Source organism: Xyrauchen texanus, chromosome 29, assembly GCF_025860055.1.
Source record: "Xyrauchen texanus isolate HMW12.3.18 chromosome 29, RBS_HiC_50CHRs, whole genome shotgun sequence".
NCBI lineage: Eukaryota > Metazoa > Chordata > Actinopteri > Cypriniformes > Catostomidae > Xyrauchen > Xyrauchen texanus.
This window is the reverse complement of record NC_068304.1, coordinates 25,174,519-25,193,836: the sequence shown is the minus strand read 5'-3', so window position 1 is coordinate 25,193,836 and position 19,318 is coordinate 25,174,519. Positions and strand designations below refer to the sequence as shown.

The 19,318-nt window shown below is 42.8% G+C and overlaps 1 protein-coding gene across 1 annotated transcript in view; it reads left to right on the top strand.

Annotated features, from left to right (window-relative positions):
* Positions 1-283: 283 nt before the first annotated feature.
* Positions 284-19,318, top strand: part of LOC127623397 (isocitrate dehydrogenase [NADP], mitochondrial) — a 32,492-nt gene continuing 13,457 nt past the window's right edge. The window contains exons 1-2 of the mRNA XM_052097855.1: positions 284-469; positions 18,829-18,920. Of these exons, the coding sequence (XP_051953815.1) occupies positions 358-469; positions 18,829-18,920 (204 nt within the window). The 5' untranslated portion in view covers positions 284-357. The remainder of the gene's footprint in view (positions 470-18,828; positions 18,921-19,318) is intronic.

Genomic DNA, 19,318 nt, shown 5'->3' with positions numbered 1-19,318 from the left:
ATGTGAAAAAGACAACTTAAAGAAATGGGTTAGACCAGATGAAGTACCAATCAGAAAACACACCATTAAAGGGTTAACCAAAAACGAAAGGAAACCACTGATCTGTGAAGGAAACCTGCACTCTGTGCGTTATCAAAAGTCACCATAATGTGGAAAGTCGATGTGCAGCGCATTCGAGTCTGATTGAACGCACGCCTCATCGATGATTTTTGTAATCCCTCCTACTCATCTAAATGTGACGCTGCACGAAGGCGGAGAAGAGCTGCGTTAATTGCCGAACGCTCCGATTCATTCGCTCATTCCTTCGATCGGAGTGAAGACGGGCAGCAATCTCTAGCGTTTTCGGCGAATAAAAACATGGCAGGTTACCTGAAGGTCCTCAGCTCTCTCACTAGGTCTGCCGCAACTCTATCCAAAAGCCCCGCCGTTCTCGCTCCAGCTTCTTGCCAGAGTTTGCAACAGAGGAACTGTGAGTTTTTCCAATCAAAATAATCTGTGGTCAATAATGCCTCATTAACCGTGCTTTAATATTAATATATGCTAATACTTCGCTGAGACTATGGGGAAATACATTGAAATCTACATGCACTCCTGCCACAAATATCCTGCCGGGCTATCTTGTGTTTTGAATGAGCCGGCTTGCAGATTTCCACTCTTCCATTTCGATCGCTGTCAGTAGTTTTGTTTTCTCTTCACGCGCTGCTTTAGTTAGTAGTGCCTGCACAGAACGTTATTATTGTGATGACGCTGTATATGAAGCTGGAATCGCGCGGCCGCAGAGGCAGAAGTCGTCGCGTGGATAAAAGGTTCTGCAAACTCGCGCTCCTTTGTTTCCCTGCAGGATGATGCTATTTAAAGGGCGAACACCACTCAATAATTTAGTCTCGACTAATCCAGTGCGATTAAATCACCATCGCAGTTTGAAATGCAAATGCAGCCTTAATTACACCGTTATACCTTTGTACAAATTGAAGGCGTTGTAAGAGAGAAGGCTATTTTTGGTGTGTGAATCGCACAAATAGACAAGCAGGCTGAGGGATGATGATTTATGAACCCATTTGCGTTTTGAATTTATGTAATTTGCTGTAACATATGTCCCAATCGCTTGGTGAGATAAAAAATGATTTAGGTACCAGTAATCACGAGTGTTCAGGCTGGGTTTTATTTGTATTTTGCTGTTGAGGCATTGTAAAATAATTTCAAGGTCAGCCGGCCCGGTCAGGACGCCGTGTCGTACACTTGACTGATTGCAAATCATTACTATAGATGTACCAACATGCATACTCTTTTGACATGTTGTTTAAAACAGTGTTTGTGAAGTTGACATTTGACAACCATAATCGAGTACATTATTTTCACCCTAGCAGCTTGCCAAATGGCCTATTTGTTATGAAGACTGTATTTGTTTACTTATTATTTAATGCATCAACTTGCTGGTAGAGTTGGGTTATCTGAGAATCATGCTTCTCAGACTGTTACTTTAAAACCTGTACGGGACAGTTGAAGGGCAGAACTTTTGACTTCACCCACAGCTGTCTATGAATTACGCTTTTAGTGTCAGGCCCTGTTAGGTTGACACTGGCTGTCATATATGTTATGTAATCGGTTGTTAAGGAGGTTTGTTTAACCCTGAAAGGCGTACCTTGGGTCTTTAGTGACCTGGGCCGGGACCTCATACCACCCAATTTACCTCTTATGTTTAATTGAGTTATGCCTACACCTCTTTAGTATTTCTTAACCCCTCTCATAATTAGTGTAACAAAAGTAATGAATTGCAAAATTGCAATAAATAAAATCAGAAAAAAATAAATATGTGTACCATATCCATACAAATGATTACTGTATGTCTGTTTTCTGTGCAACAATAGTGAATTTTCAGTATCCCATATGCATGTACACATACATATTATACATGCCATTTCTTACTCAATGTGGCTGCGATGGAGGGCCTGCGAGTTGGTCTAAAGTTGGCGTAAATATATGTGCGCACCGTCCGGACTCTCTTGACTGTTCTTGCACTCTTTTACCGGTGTGTGTTAATTGGTGACTCCAGCTGGACAATTAATGAACTGAACAGACTGATTATAAACTCTGATTTTCATTTAATTCACATTTAGAATAATAAAGTATGTAGCATTTTAAACAGAAGTAATCGTTATCAAGCCAATAGTAGGCTATATTATTTGCAATACAACCTTTTGCTTTTGAGGCATGCCACATTAAAATTTGTACAGACAAGTGCATTGTTATTGACATGTCATTAATAGCTACGTTAGTGGTTTAAGTTATTTTAGGTCTTTCCATTAGATCTAATATGTGAATATCAGCCACAGTTAATGCAGTGCATAACATTCTCATATCAAGGTGCTGACTTGCATTTCCGATTGACATTAGTGACACGAGTTCTGGAATAAAGCCAGGCCCACTTACAGTACTTGCATGACCACTCTCATTAAAGTCATAAGGTTGGATTTGACTCTGCCAAGAGGTTTTATGGGTTGCAATGAGAGCAGAGATTACGCATACTGAGAACCCATGGTGTTCATGTCTGATCTTTATTTTGACATTTTCTGAATCGTAGATTATCCAATTCCTGTATTGTTGTTTTTTATAGTGACATTAATTTTCTTAGTATGGATTAAAGATTTGTCCTTTTAAAGTATTGAGTTATTTTTTTACTATTTATAGAAATGTTTGAACAACTGTGGTCAACCAAGTTGGTTGGTTGTTTTACTAGTTTATTTTTGGGTTCCTCCATGGTGCAGCATCTTGGTGTAATATACATTTCAGTACTTGTCCTCTCTGGTTTGTCTTGAGCTTGTTTTGTAGGCCATCAGTAGAGTATATGAACATTAGCCCAAATTATTTGTGAGGACTCCAGTGACTATGCCTGGCTTGACCTTCAATATGCCTGGCTTGACCTTCCATTTCATAGCACAAGTGGACACATTTTTCCAAATGTTCTTGAAAGCAAATAATTTTTTTTTGACAATGAGCATGATTGCTTGTATTTGAAATGCTGAGTGAGGCTAAGGATGCACCAATAACACTTTTTATCTTCTAATTCCGATATCGGAAACCAAAGTATCGGCCGATACCAGTGTTTTTTTTTTGCATAATCAGTTTAGAATATTTTTACATTATTGTGTGGAAAATTAATTCCAGTATAAGTCATCAGTAGAAAAGAATCCATTTGTATTGTTTTTTTTTTCCAAAACATTTTCAACTTGTATCTGGTCTTCAGCACTCTTTTTTTTGTTCAATTTAGTTGTAAGATATCAGCTCACATTTCATTCACACAGTTATTTTTTGGAACCCATTCAACTTAAATATTATTCTAATTTTTAAACAAATTATAATATATTATAATAGTAATATATTTAAGCAATATCACACGAGCAAGAGTGTGATATGGCCCTACATCAGCACTGTGTTATGTTTACCTTGTCTTGTTTCACTGTTGCCCTTTTGTTTGCCATTTTTGTCACTTTTGCATTCCTTAGTTTTCACTTTTGTCCCTTGTGTAACTCCATAGTCTCTCTGTTAGCTTTCGTGTTCACGTTCATTGTTTGCACCTGCCCTCGTTAATTTGCCATTTTGCTTCTGTTTATCACCTTGTTATCTTGTTTGAGTTCTGTTTGTTCATTGGCCCCTTTTTCCTATGTTCATGTATTTATACCCTGGTTTTTGGTTCAGTCCTGGTCGATCGTTGTTTGTTGTTAGCCTGGTATGTGTTCCCTGCCCGAGTTCTCTGTTTGTTTTCATCGTGTTTAGTTTTCAGTTTTATGTTTTATTTCCCCATTGAGGGTTGTTCCTTAGTGTTTACTTGTTTGTTTATTTAATAAAGTCTAAACTGCATTTGGATCCGCATCTCCTCGTCTGCCTCGTTGCTCAAGCGTTACAGAACGATAGACCACCATGGATCCAGCGGTTTTACGTGCCAAATACCACCTGCTCTGCCTTAGGCAAGAGGACCGTCCGATTGAGGCCCACGTCCGCGACTTCCTTGGTCTTGCGGCTGTTGCGGACTTCCCGGACACCTCCCTTGTGGTCTTCTTCAGGGACAACCTGAGTGGCTGGCTGAAGGAGCGGCTGCCGCCGGCATCACGCGGCTGGACTCTCCGCGACTTCCTGGAGGTGACCTTACTGTTGTGCGGCTCCCCGTTCACTGTGGGCCATGCTGGGAAGGACCCTACCTCCCCACCTACTGTGGAGACTCTTCAGCCGTCCCAGGCTCTCCCTGTTACGCCTGCCCCGGTCTGCGAGCCAGAGCCCACGCATGTCACGGTGAGCGAGCCAGAGCCTACGCATGTCACGGTGAGCGAGCCTGCGCCCACACCTGTCACGGTGAGCGAGCCAGCGCCCACGCATGTCACTGTGAGCGAGCCTGCGCCTGCGGCCTCTGCCGTCAGCAAGCCGGAGCCCTTGCCAGCCACGGCCAGCGAGCCTGAAGCCACGCTGACCAGTAACAGCGTCCCAGCTTCGCCAGTCGCATCAGCCCGGAGGAAGAGGAGAAGGGGAAAGGTCTCTGCTCTCCAGCCTCCGCCTGCCGCAGCCCCGTGCCCTAAACCCCTCTTGGCTCTGCCCTCAGCGCCCAGCGAACCCGAACCGGTGCATACCACGGTAACCCAGCCAGAGCCTGTCGCCTCAGAAGTCAGTGAGCCAGTGCCTGTCGCCTCAGAGGTCAGTGAGCCAGTGCCTGTCGCCTCAGAAGTCAGTGAGCCAGCGCCTGTAGCCTCGACCGTCCCTGAGCCAGCGCCTGTAGCCTCGACCGTCCCTGAGCCAGCGCCTGTAGCCTCGACCGTCCCTGAGCCAGTGCCTGTAGCCTCGACCGTCCCTGAGCCAGCACCTGTAGCCTCGACCGTCCCTGAGCCAGCGCCAGTAGCCTCGACCGTCCAAGAGCCAGCGCCAGTAGCCTCGACCGTCCCTGAGCCAGTGCCAGTAGCCATGACCGTCCAAGAGCCAGCGCCAGTAGCCATGACCGTCCAAGAGCCAGTGCCAGTAGCCATGACCCTCCAAGAGCCAGTGCCAGTAGCCATGACCGTCCAAGAGCCAGTGCCAGTAGCCACGACCGTCCAAGAGCTAGGGCCAGTAGCCATGACCGTCCAAAGGCCAACGCCAGTGGTCGCGCCCATCCAAGAGTCAGCTCCTCTCGAGCTTCCCAGTGCTCCACCTTCCGAGCTTTCCAGAGCTCCGCCTTCCGAGCTTCCCAGTGCCCCGCCTTCCGAGCTTCCTAGTACTCTGCCTTCCGAGCCTTCCGAGCTTTCCAGAGCTCCGCCTTCCGAGCTTCCTAGTACTCTGCCTTCCGAGCTTTCCAGAGCTCCGCCTTCCGAGCTTCCTAGTACTCTGCCTTCCGAGCCTTCCAGGGCTCCTCCTCCCGAGCCTCCTAGGGCTCCGCCTCCCAAGTCTCTCTAGTCTTCCAGGGCTCCTCCTCCCGAGCCTTCCAGGGCTCCGTCTCTCAAGTCTCCCGAGCTTTCCAGAGCTCCTCCTCCCGAGCCTCCTAGGGCTCCGCCACTCAAGCCTCTCGAGCTTCCCAGGGCTCCACCCCTCAAGTCTCTCGAGCCTTCCAGGGCTCTGCCACTCAAGCCCCTCGAGCCTCCCTGGGCTACACCCCTCAAGTCTCTCGAGCCTTCCAGGGCTCCGCCCCTCGGGCCTCTCGAGCCTTCCACGGCTCCGCCCCAGAGCCTCCCGAGCCTCCTACAGCTCCGCCTCCCACGGCTCTGCCTCTCGAGCCTCCTACGGCTCAACCTTCCTCGGCCCCGCCTCCGAAGCCTTCCAGCTCACCGCCTGAAGAACCTTCTACGGCGCCACCTCCCTCGGCCCCGCCGCAAGAGCCACCCTCGGCTCCGCCTCCGGAGCCTCCCTCAGCCTCGCCTCCGGCGCCCCTCCCGGCTCTGCCTCCGAAGCCTCCCTCAGCCTCGCCTCCGACGCCTCCTAGTTCCTTCCTGGCTCCGCCTCTCCCAGCTCGGCCTCCCATGCCTCCCTCGGCCCCGCCTCCTGGGCCTCCCTCGGCTCTGCCTCCTGGGCCTCCCTCGGCTCTGCCTCCTAAGCCCCCCATGGTCCTGCCTACGCCTCCTTCGGCGCCGCCTCCCAAGTCTTCTACGGCTCCGCCTCCGAAATCCTCCTTGGCTCCGCCTCACGCGGCTCCGCCGGTCCCTATCCGGCGGCCACCACCCAGGTCCCCCATGCCTACCCACATCTCGTGGTCAACTCCCAGGCCTCCTGAACCTGTCCCTGCCCTGTGGCTAGCTCCCAGGCCTCCTGAACCTATCCTTGCCCCGTGGCCAGCTCCCAGGCCACCTGAGCCCGTCCTTGCCCTGAGGTCAGCTCCCAGACCTCCTGCACCAGTCCTTGCCCTGCGGCCAGGTCCCAAGCCTCCTGAACCGGTCCTTGCCCTGAGGCCAGCTCCCAGACCCCCTGAACCGGTCCTTGCCCCATGGCCATCTCCTAGGCCACGGAAACCGGCCTCTGTCCTGTGGCCTCCTCCTAGGCCCCCTGAGCCGGCCCTTGCCTTATGGCCAGCCCTCGGGCCATCTAAACCTGTCCCTGCCTGGTTCATGCCCCCTAAACCTGTCCCTTTGTGCCCCCATAGACTGCTTGCCTGTCCTCTCGGCCTCCTTGGACTGCCTGTCTGCCCCTCTTTGCCCCCCTGGACTGCCTGTCTGCCACTCGTTGCCCCTTTGGACTTCCTGCCTGCCCTCTGTGCCCCTTGGACTGCCTTCTTGTTCTTGTACCCCCCCCGGTCTGCCTGTCTGCCCCTTGTGCCCTCATTTTGTTTTTTGTGGGTTTTCTGTCCTTCGTTTTTTGTTTCTTAGGATCGTCTGGAATCCGATCCTTTGAGGGGGGGCTCTGTTATGTTTACCTTGTCTTGTTTCACTGTTGCCCTTTTGGTTGCCATTTTTGTCACTTTTGCATTCCTTAGTTTTCACTTTTGTCCCTTGTGTAAATCCATAGTCTCTCTGTTAGCTTTCGTGTTCACGTTCATTGTTTGCACCTGCCCTCGTTAATTTGCCATTTTGCTTCTGTTTATCACCTTGTTATCTTGTTTGAGTTCTGTTTGTTCATTGGCCCCTTTTTCCTATGTTCATGTATTTATACCCTGGTTTTTGGTTCAGTCCTGGTCGATCGTTGTTTGTTGTTAGCCTGGTATGTGTTCCCTGCCCGAGTTCTCTGTTTGTTTTCATCGTGTTTAGTTTTCAGTTTTATGTTTTATTTCCCCATTGAGGGTTGTTCTTTTGTGTTTATTGTTTGTTTATTTAATAAACTCTAAACTGCATTTGGATCCGCATCTCCTCGTCTGCCTTGTTGCTCAAGCGTTACACACTGCCTCAGGCCGAGTGCCATAGGTAATTACAGCAGTGCTGATGTAGGGCCATATTGCATGATTGCGAGTGTGATGTTGCTTATATACAACAGTTCAATGAATAAGCAAATAGGAAAAAAATTTAAAAAACTGAGTATGATCATAAAAAACGCATTTGTGCATGGAACTACTTTCTTATGTGACGGATCAGAATCTGCCATTGCTGGTTCAAACCAAATGATGCATCCCAGCCTTCGTTAGTAATTCAAAAATGTCACTTCAGAAATTGTATCACGGCTTGTGCTGTTTCTAACAAGTTATTGGATAAAAAAGGTTGTGTGTGTGTGTGTGTGTGTGTGTGTGTGTGTGTGTGTGAGAGAGTGAGAGAGAGAGAGAGAGATAAAGAGAGATGGAGCATATGCATCACCTGCTGCAACTCCCAAGCAGAGATGCTGTCAGCTTTCTGAAGATCTGCTTTCTCTTTGAAAAAATAGCATTCAAGCGGGGGTATTTCTCCCTATTTCGCTGTAGCCGGTGCGCAAGTGTCGATTACTATAGAAACCGCAATGTCCTCCACCATTTTAAACAGCACCCATTGTGTAATTCAACAGTCTGTTGTGTCTCTCAGCTGTGATGAGCCATAATGCTGAAGTTGTTAGTTTAAAGCTGTTTAAAGCTATTTCCTAGTTTTAGTAGTAGCTGTTAGCTGGAGCTGGAGCTGGAAATGTTTTATGTAAACACTAGCTGATGCGGATTCACTTAACATCACCTCACCAAATATGCTCATATAACACACAAAAATTTTCTTTTGCCACTACCTGCTGGCTAACATATGTAATGTAAAAAAAAAGACAAACAGAAGCTCTTAACACATATGCACTGCTCTTACACTTTAGTTTAGAATTGCATGAACACAAGCAGAGTGATACACACAGTGAAGCGTTGGAGTGCTGATGGTGTCAGACCATCAGTGCTCATGGAACGTCTCTCGTCCAATCAGATTCGAGGACCGGAACTAACTGTTTTTATAGTAATATATCTCAATCGCGCACCTTTTGTCATGGATCCACTGGTCTCTCTTTCTCTTTCTCCCTCACTGCTATCAAAGCGCTCATTAGTAGCTAATCAAGGACTGCATATATACCCCTCTTTCACACACACTCTTTTTCTGTTCTCATCGATAGTATCTCTGAGACTCCAGACCTTTCTACTATGTCAAACATACCTGTGTCTTCATTAATGCCTGAAAGTATCATAAGACTGTTGTGAATTATCTGTTCGTCGTGTCTATACCCTGTATGGATATTACTCACCTGCTGTTTGCCACTCTGCTCAACTGGATTAACTCACAATGTTTACATCACTGTTTCAATCATCTGTTCAATAAACCCTGCTACTGAGTTCATATTTCTGCCTCCGTGAGTCTCTCCATTACACCTTTAACTTTTAAACCCTCACTCTTTTCTTTTGGCATTCTGAACTCTCCAGGAAGTCCTGTATGTGTCTGTTTGTAGGAAAGATCACAGTAGTTTAATTCGCTTCTTATTCAAATTCTGTAAAAAAAAAAAAAAAGCACATCTGGTGCTGTTCTAAATCCATATTATAGCCTAAGCGAACTAGACTATTGAGCATCTACATCTTTGATGTTGTTTGTGCTATATTGCACACTGCGTGAAGGCTAAAAATAGCTGGGAATGTGTGTGTAAACAGAGCAGCACCATTCAATAACGCGCTGGAGCTGCACGTGCATTTTATATATTTACTTATAAAACATAGCCTTTTGCGATTCACAGAGCTATTGCACGTCTTCAAGTGGCTTTGAATAAAATGCATGAGTCATATGAACTACTTTAATTGTGTTTTAATGGTTCTTTTATGTGATTTTTTGAGCTTGACAGTAACGAACATGACTAACATACAGTATCGGATTTGGATCGGGCTCGTCGGACCGATACCCAATCCATTTAAAAACGTCAGTATCGGATCGGGGCATCACTAGTAGAGGCATGTGGAGTTACTGCCTTTTCCAGTGTAATTGTAGATCCACGATTCAGTATAAGTTTTAGGAATAATTGCTTTATGCACCTAAACAGTCTACTTTGAACTAGAGGTTGACTGATATATCAGTTTTGCCGATTAATCAGCACCGATAACAATTTCTGGAACTATCGGTTATCGGCAAAAAACCACAACGATAATTTTCCCCCTTGGTGTCCAGTGCTGGAGCAGCTGGGAAGGGCACGCTGTCATTATACAGTATGAGAGCAGCCTCTAGAGGAGAAATAAAAACTTTCACTGATTCCTCGTGGTGGTTGTTTTGACATGCGAATCTGCACATTGAATGCAGCGGAATACTGCACAGAGCTGAACAATGCAGATTTAAAACACCAACAACTAAAAGGTATGTTTACGGTACATGTTGTCATATCATTATAAAGAAATTATTTTCTAGAATAGATGCTGCATTAATAGAGAACAGCAGTATGTTTGCAGACTAGGCTGAGAGGATGCTAACATTAAAGCTAGCCTCAAGCGGTTAGAACAATGTGACAAAAAACACGCAAGTCCTACCCAAATGTTTAAAAAAAATTATTACCATTGATTTACATTAGTTTATATCCAGCCACATTGATGCTTTAGCCAGCTAAGTTGTATATTTACATCAACGAAAGTTGGTGTACAGATGTAACAACATTAAAGAGGATGTGCTGCCCTAATCTGGAAGCGCTCTTTATTAACTGTAAGCCGTTCTACTCGCCGTGGGAGTTTTCTTCGTTTATTCTGGTGAGTGTTTACATTCCTCCAAACGCGTCTGGGAACTTAGCGCTGCAACAGCTGGCTGATCAAATCACAGACACAGAACAACAATACCCGGACTCAGTTATTATTATTCTTGGGGACTTTAACAAAACAAATCTCACACGCGAACTGCCCAAATACAGACAACACATTACATGCCCCACCAGAGACAGGAATATATTGGATCACTGCTATACAACATTAAAGGATGCATATCGCTCTGTCCCACATGCAGCTTTGGGACTCTCTGATCACTGTCTGGTTCATCTTCTCCCGTCCTACAGGCAGAAATTAAAATCAACAAAGCCAGTTGTAAGGACTGTAAGGAGATGGACTATTGAAGCAGAGCTGGAATAGCCTGCTTTGACTGCACTGATTGGAGTGTTTTTGAAGCTGCAGCTACAGACCTGGACGAACTCACAGATACTGTTACATCATACATCAGTTTCTGTGAGGATATGTGCATCCCTACTAGGACATTTTTATCATTCAACAATGATAAACCATGGTTCACAGGAAAACTCAGACAGCTTCGTCATGCCAAAGAGGAGGCTTACAGAGGTGGGGATAGAGTCTTGTATAATCAGGCCAGGAACACACTGAATAGGGAAATCAGAGTGGCTAAAAGAAGCTACTCTGAGAAGCTGAAAAACAAGTTTTCCCTGCATCAGTGTGGAGTGGCCTGAAACAACTTACTACTTACAGGACTCCTACCCTCAACCCTGTGGTGGACCAACGACTGGCTGATGACCTGAATGTGTTTTATTGCAGATTTGAAAGGCCCAATTTCACACCCCACATGGACTCGGACCTTCATTTCACACAACCATTAACACCTCCTGCAACCCCCCTCCTACCCCCTCCTGCTACACTACCTGCACTCAAGATCTGTGAGGACGATGTGTGCCGTGTCTTTCGGAAGCAAAGGTCAAGGAAGGCTCCAGGCCCAGATGGCATCTCACCAGCGTGCCTTCGTTCCTGTGCTAACCAACTGGCCCCCATCTTCACTCAGATCTTCAATAGATCACTGGAGCAGTGTGAAGTCCCATGCTGCTTCAAACGCTCCGTTATTATCCCCGTCCCTAAGAAACCTAAAATCACAGGACTTAATGACTACAGACCTGTCGCCCTGACATCTGTGGTCATGAAGTCATTTGAGAGACTGGTGTTGGCCCACCTGAAGGACATCTCTGGACCCTTTCTGGACCCCCTTCAATTTGCTTATCGAGCAAACAGGTCCGTGGATGATGCAGTCAACATGGGTTTGCATCACGTCCTGCAACATCTGGACAGACCGGGGACATACGTAAGGATCCTTTTTGTGGACTTCAGCTCGGCTTTCAACACAATCATACCAGATATACTCCGGACTAAGTTAAACCAACTCCCTGTTCCCACCTCTACCGGTCAGTGGATTACCAGCTTTCTGACGGACAGGCAGCAGCTTGTGAGGCAGGGAAAATTAACTTCCACCACCTGTACCATCAGCACTGGTGCCCCCCAGGGATGTGTGCTCTCTCCACTACTCTTCTCCCTGTACACCAATGACTGCACCACCAAGGACCCCTCTGTCAAGCTCCTGAAGTTTGCAGACGACACCACTGTCATCGGCCTTATCCGAGATGATGATGAGTCTGCATATAGAAAGGAGGTTGAACGGCTGGCTTTCTGGTGCAGTCAAAACAACCTGGAGCTGAACACGCTCAAAACGGTGGAGATGATTGTGGACTTTAGGAGGAACACCCCATCATTGTCCCCCCTCACCATTCTAAACAGCACTGTGGCAGCAGTGGAGTCATTCAGGTTCCTGGGCACTACCATCTCACAGGAACTGAAGTGGGAAATACACATCGACTCCATTGTGAAAAAGGCCCAGCAGAGGTTGTACTTCCTTCGCCAGCTGAGGAAGTTCAACCTGCCACCAGTGCTGCTGAAACAGTTCTACTCAGCAGTCATTGAGTCTGTCCTCTGCACTTCAGTAACTGTCTGGTTTGGTGCAGCTACGAAATCAGACATCAGAAGAATACAAAGGACAGTTCGGTCTGCTGAGAGGATTATTGGTTGCCCCCTGCCCCCCCCTTCAAGAACTATACACTTCCAGAGTGAGGAAAAAGGCTGGTAAAATCACTCTGGACACCACTCACCCTGCCCACTACCTTTTTGAACTGTTGCCTTCTGGCCGGCGCTTCAGAGCTCTGAACACCAGAACCGTCAGACACAGGAACAGTTTTTTCCCTCAGGCCATCCATCTAATGAACAATTAAATTGCCCCATTGAGCAATAATGATGTGCAATACACAGTTTAATTTTAATTTATATTATCCAACATATCCACTTCTGCCATTACTTACATTGCTCTGTACATAATATACTGTTTTTTGTTCTTATATACAGATTGTATTAGATTTGCACTACGTGTGTGTATGTGGGTATGTATGAAGGTGAGTGTATGTACGTATATGTATAATTATTTATTTTGTGTTCTTTTTTGTTTTAATTACCTATGTCTTGCTGCTGTTTTTGGTATTGTTTGTATTGTTGTAGACTGGAAGCTCCTGTCACCAAGACAAATTCCTTGTATGTGTAAGCATACTTGGCAATAAAGCTGATTCTGACTCTGATTCTGATATTTAAAGGTAGTGAAAGATTTGAGAACAATATCTTTACGCAGTCAAGAGAAACGTATAAACAAATCAGAAATGCATTTGATTTTAATAAATCTTTTATCCTCACAGTAATACGTATTTTTGTAATTTTGATTAGATAATTATCAAGTGATCGTTGTGTGTGTGATGAGTTTCTTTGAGAATTTAAACGAGCGTAACAGTGCAAAATACAAACAAAAATATCACTGAATCTTATAGAAGCATTAAAAAAAAAGACATTGCAATTCACTAATTTGCCTTAGTTTGACATTAAAGACCCCTCACCAGAAGTGAAGTGATCAGCCACTTGAAGACATGCAATAGCTCTGTGAATCATAAAAGACTGTTTAATAAGTAAATATATAAAATGCACGTGCAGCGTCAGTGAATGGCACTGCTCTGTTTACACATGCTCACAGCTATTTTTAGCCTTCACAGAGGTACGCAATATTTGAGTGCTACTCACAAACAACTTCTCAGATGTAGATGCTCAATAGTTCGGTTCACCTATAATATGCATTTAGAATGGCATCAGATGAGCATTTGACCAGAATTTGAATAAGAAGCGAATTAAACTACTGTGAACTTGCCTACAAACAGACACACACAGGAATTCCTGGAGAGTTTGGATGAAATGTCAAAATAAAAGTGAGCAAACAAATTACAAAAAAAAAAGATTAAAATGTTCACAACTTAAATAAATTACTGTTGTATTTAAAATTAAAAGTAAATAATAATAATAATATGAATAACTATTTATTATTATTTTCATCATTAGCATTTGTTTACAATTTAAAACAATATTTAAATTGAATGGTTTCCAAAAAATAACTGTGTGAATGAAAAGTGGACTGATAAAAAAATTTAACAATAAAGAGATCTGAATCCTTTCGGGAGGAGGTGTCCTCCAGGGTCCCTGTGACACACCGCCCCAACCGGGGAGGGTGAGGTTGTCCAGATGTAAGTTGAAAAATTTTGGGGGGGAAAAAAAAAGAAAGAAAAATAAAACACTGGTTTATTTTCTACTGAAGACTTGAAGACTGGAATTACTGTTAATTTTGCTTCTATATTATCCAGTATACTAGTTAATAATAAAGTGTTTCTTAATAAGCTATACATTTATGTTGAAATAATGTGTAGTTAGAGGTTTGTGTTTCTATTAAAGAGTACCCCCAATTAGTTCCACACAATAATGTAAAGATATTCTAAACTGATTATGCAAAAAAACAAAACTGGTATCGTATCAGGATCGGTATTGGCCGATACTGAGATTTCCAGTATCGGAATCGGAAGAGAAAAAGTGGTATCGGTGCATCCCTACTTTAAATGTTGTTTTTTCATTCAGTATCAATTTTTAAAACTATCGGCTGATTAATTGATTATCGGCATGTCTTCCCAACTTAGTTATTGGTATCTGCAAAATCCAATATAGGCCAACCTCTACTTTGAACTATAATAGTCGATGGTCACTGCAGTTTCTAGCTGAGTTATAGAATTATGCTACTGTAAATGCAGAAAAAGATTTCTATAGTTGGATAAACATCACATTCCAGCTTATTCCATCTTGAATTTTAAATTGTGCCAGTTTGGTTGCACCAGAAATTCTGATTTAGGTCAAAGTTGGTCTATTGTAATTTTCTCATGTCGTAGGAGAAAAAAAGAAAGTCAGTAGCCACATTTCAAAGGATAGAAAAAGAGAATAAATGCCTGACAATCAGTGCATCAACTTTCAAGCAATCCTAACAATGCAATAAACACTTCCTTGTGATTAAGGTAAGATATATAGAAATACACCAATCAGCCACATCATTAAAACCACCTTCCTACTATTGAGTAGGTCCCCTCGTCAAGGCCTTTAGGGTGGGAGGTCGCAGGTGTTGAGGTGACAAAGATAATGGCCCTCTTTGGTCCTTTAAAATAGTAAAGGCTCTGAATGCAATAATTTTCTGAATAAAGGCTTTAAATGTTAAAAGTTCCACTGTGTCTACATTGCTAGCAATTTGCCTGTTTTAGTCATCTTTTCTTTCTTTTTTGTGCTGTATCAAAGAATACAATTTGAATTTATTTTCATCACTGAAGTATCTGTAAAATGACATGACTGTATCAGCTGCCTAGCAAAAAGAAAATTCACAAAATTATTTACTGCCATCAAGTTGTCCCACATTGTGTTTTTTCCCCAGTTGAATCTTAACACAATCTTTTATTTGAGAACCAGAACGCTGCTCTTTTCCATATAAAAACAGTTCATATTGAGCACTACTGCCAAGGTCCAAAGAAAAGAAAATCATTATTAATTTTATATACCATAAAAGTAGTCCATACAACACAAAGCCCCAGTTATGTGGCCCCAGAATGCATGGAATATAATGCATATGGACTACTGTATGATGTCTTTATACTGGACATTTAATAGTGCTTTATAGTGTTTGTCCTTTTTGAAGGCCCGCCAGCTCCTGCTTATTATATACTGATGCTCTATGGAATAGAGCGAGCTGCTTAAAATATCTATTTTTATGTTCCAAGAAAAAGTAACAGAACATAGTGAGTAAATGAATGAGTAAAAGTAAATTTTCCATTTTTAGGTGAACTACTGGTGTAATTAACTGGTGGCTAATTTTTTGAGCACAGACATGACAAGAACATACTCAAAATAAAATGGTCTCTTTAAGAAAATTCTTAGGAGATGCTGTACAAAATTCTGAATGAATGACATAAGGAAATTATTTAGAAAATCTTAAATTGATTTGAAATTATTACCTAATCATGTTTGCATTAAAAATATATGACACTGTCCTTGCCAAAACATAAAAACTCAATTGAAGACACAAGTTACAGGTCTTACAATGTTCTAGTTTTAATCTGATGGTGAAAATGCTCTACTTTGTGTTATAGATCATTTTATAAGACAATATCAATTGCATTTTCTAAAAAGGTACTTAAGAAACTTACCAGATAAAAACATTAATTCAATTACTTTGCGATATACACATAGTCGCTCTTTGTCTTAAGCCTGATGTGCTGAAAACGGCTCTGTTAATGTTTTCACATTCAAAATTTTTTATGACACACAAATCACGTACTGACATATTTTAAATGAAAAATGGCAAATTTCACCAAATGGTGAATATTTTGCACCAATGGAAATTACTGTTGGTTTGTACATCATTTCAATCTGACCATATTTGATTATTGGGGGGGGGACTTGTACCTCTTTATGTATACTGTGGTTACGGCCTTGCCCCTCGTACAGCCAAAACAGCGCCAACCCACATCTCTTTAACATTCTGAGATGCTATTCTTCTCACAACAGTTATACAGATTAGTTATCTGATTTGCTGGCTGAACCATGTCTGGCCATTCTCTGTTGACCACTCTCATCAACAAGGCATTTCTGTCCACAGAACTGCTGCTCACTGGATGTTTTTTTGTTTTGGCAACATTCTGAGTAAATTCTAGAGGCTGTTGTGCGTGAAAATCCCAGGAGATCAGCAGTTACAGAAATACTGAAACCAGCCCATCTGGCACCAACAATCATCCATGTGATTATCTAATCAGCCAATCGTGTGACAGCAGTGCAGTGCACGAAATCATGCAGATACGGGTCAGGAGCTTCAGTTAATGTACATATCAACCATCAGAACAGGGATAAATGTGAAAAATTTGGATTATGGCATGATTGTTGATGCCAGATGGGCTGGTTTGAGGATATCTATAACTGCTGATCTCCTGGGATTTTCATGCAAAAAGTCTCTAAAATTGTCTCCGAATGGTGCCAAAAACATCCAGTGAGCAGAGTTCTGTGGATGGAAACTCTTTTTGGTGAGAGAGGTCAACAGAGAATGGCCAGACTGGTTCAAACTGACAAAGTCTATGATAACTCAGATAACCGCTCTGTACAATTGTGGTGAGAAGATTAGCATCTCAGAATGCTATTCTGAGATAAATTGCAGTTTTGGTGGTACAAGGGGGACCTACACAATGTTAGGCTGGTGGTTTTAATGTTGTGACTGATTGTGTATATTAGTAAAGGTTGGTTGAGAAAAAGAAGCAGAAAATAGGTTATATGGCACTAAAATGAATGTCAACAGAATTGTGCAGTGTAGGAGTAAAGTGGTAATTTGCGACTTCCAAGCACTATGAATGTAAGCATATCATTAGGAGTGGGCTAAATGATGCTGTACATGTACTTGCCAATAAGAGTAACACCAGTTAGTCCTTGTCATTCTTAAAATAAATTAGCAATAAAACAAAAAAAAATAGAGTCTTGTACTCTTTTTTTTTTAAACAAACAAGTAATTTCTTGATTGATGCAGAGGCAATTGTTTGGACTGGATGGAATATTTCTTAAATTCTGAGCTTGAGGTTTTCGATGTCCATCAAAGCACGTTAGCTCATGCCTTGAAACTCACAGTTCATTGCAGGATTTATTCACTATGTAAATGACTGCTTAGACCTTGGTGTAAACGGGGCACTGAAGCATTATTCTTACATAATCCTTTTCGTACTTATGACTAGTGAGATGATTCTTTTCCCCAGGATTCTCTTTTTATGTCATTTGTATTCCTGATCTCTGTCAGGTTTCGTACCAAAGGCCTTATCGATAATACACTTTGGTTGACACAGATTTGTGTAACGAACGCTAATCCCCAAGTTCACCCCACCCCCTCTTGCTCTCACGCTCGCTCCCAATCACCGGAATATTAGTTTCACCTGCACTGATTTATCCCTCTATTTATACCCTGCCCTTTCTCCCCACAGTTGTTGGTTATTGTTTAGTACCCCCTTCGCTTTGCCAGCTCTAGTGTTTCGCTAGCTTCCCCTGTTTAAACCTACTTGCTTGTTTTGTCTTTGTGTATTCTGATTCCCCGGCTATGACCTTACGCTTCCCTTTATTACGCTCCTTTGGATTTGCCCCTTTGTTATATTCTGATCTCCCGGCTTCGACCATACACTCCCCTTGACTACGCTTCTCTGGATTTGCCCCTTTGTACTTTTGCCATTCTGCGAATAAAGCAGTTTTACCAGACATTGTGACTATCCATTCTTGTGTGCGTCACAATTTGCGATAACTTGTTGTTAGGATTTGGTTATGTGATCTTGAATTTGCAGAAAAGTAAAAGACTTTCCTATTGAACTGTCTGTATTCATCTCTAGGTATTTGAGTTAGTTTGTGTTGCATACAAATATAAAAAACATTACTTTAATCTGAAGACTTAACTTTAAATATAATGCTACAATTGAATTGAAATGTTCACATGGTGTACTTTGACTTTAATGACCTGGCCTGACCTGTGGTTGCAATAAATTGTTACCCATGATGCTTATAAAGTCATACCAAGCTTTAATGACAGCATTTAGACTTCTAAGAACTCAATTTTATTGGTTTTGTCTGCAACCTTTCTGGGTTTGCTGATTTGTAAGATGAAATGGTTCTCTAGCAAAAGCAGCAACTTGGCAAGTGGAACATATAGTCACTTGATTCTGTCTGTGGCTCCCACTCCTTCCTCAAATTTGTTCCTGTCTGAGAGAGTGGAAGAGTGAGATGACCTCTCCTTGTTTGCTGTAGTGTGAAGCAATAGCATAAAAAGGTGTATGCAACACTCAAGAAATACTTTTAGATTCAGTGAAATATAGATATATGGACATATATATATATATATATATATATATATATATATATATATATATATTTATTTATTTATATATACGTCCTGTTCAATTTCACTAACTAAAAGTATTTCTTGAGTGTTGCATACACCTTTTATGCTATTGCTTCACACTACATCAAACAAGGAGAGGTATATATATATATATATATATATATATATATATATATATATATATATATATATATATATATAGTATATATATATTATATACTGTAGCCCCAGAATTTGAAATTGGCTTTATTTAGTCTTACTGTGTCTTTATCACCCTCCTCTTCATAATTTCTGGGTGCCCCATGAAATAGGCAATTATGTAGGCAGTTATTCAGTTCCAAGCCTGAAAGAAGAACTGGCTTGTGGAATGACTGATTCAGATGCAGTAGAAGTACAAAACTTTTTATGTTTTAATTGACAGATGCTGAAAAGCGCATCAAGGTGGCACAGCCGGTGGTGGAGATGGACGGAGATGAGATGACCAGGATCATCTGGGAGTTCATCAAAGAAAAGGTGCTTAAACACCAAGTGTGTGAGTGAGAGAATGAGGGGGAGTAGGTGAAGCAGTCTCTCTCTGGTCTATTTTTACATCATTGACACTCACACACCGAGAGAGAAACAGAATGCTGGAGGGGAAGATGTAGAGGTCAAATGAAAGCGGGCAAAAAAGGAGAGTGAGAAATCTAGATGGGTACAGATAGAGAACATAAATTGGTTTAGACAAGAGCAGAAAGATAATGTGATGGCATCTCTTGCAAGAATTAAAGATGAGGAAGATGTTGAGGAGTGATTTGCATGTTATGCAGATGTCCCTTTAAAGAAACTTATAAGCTTACTGGGAGAGTGTTTACGTATGAAGCCGAAGAGAATATGGCGAGGTAATCCAGGGGGTGGGGCCCGTGTGAGGTCAT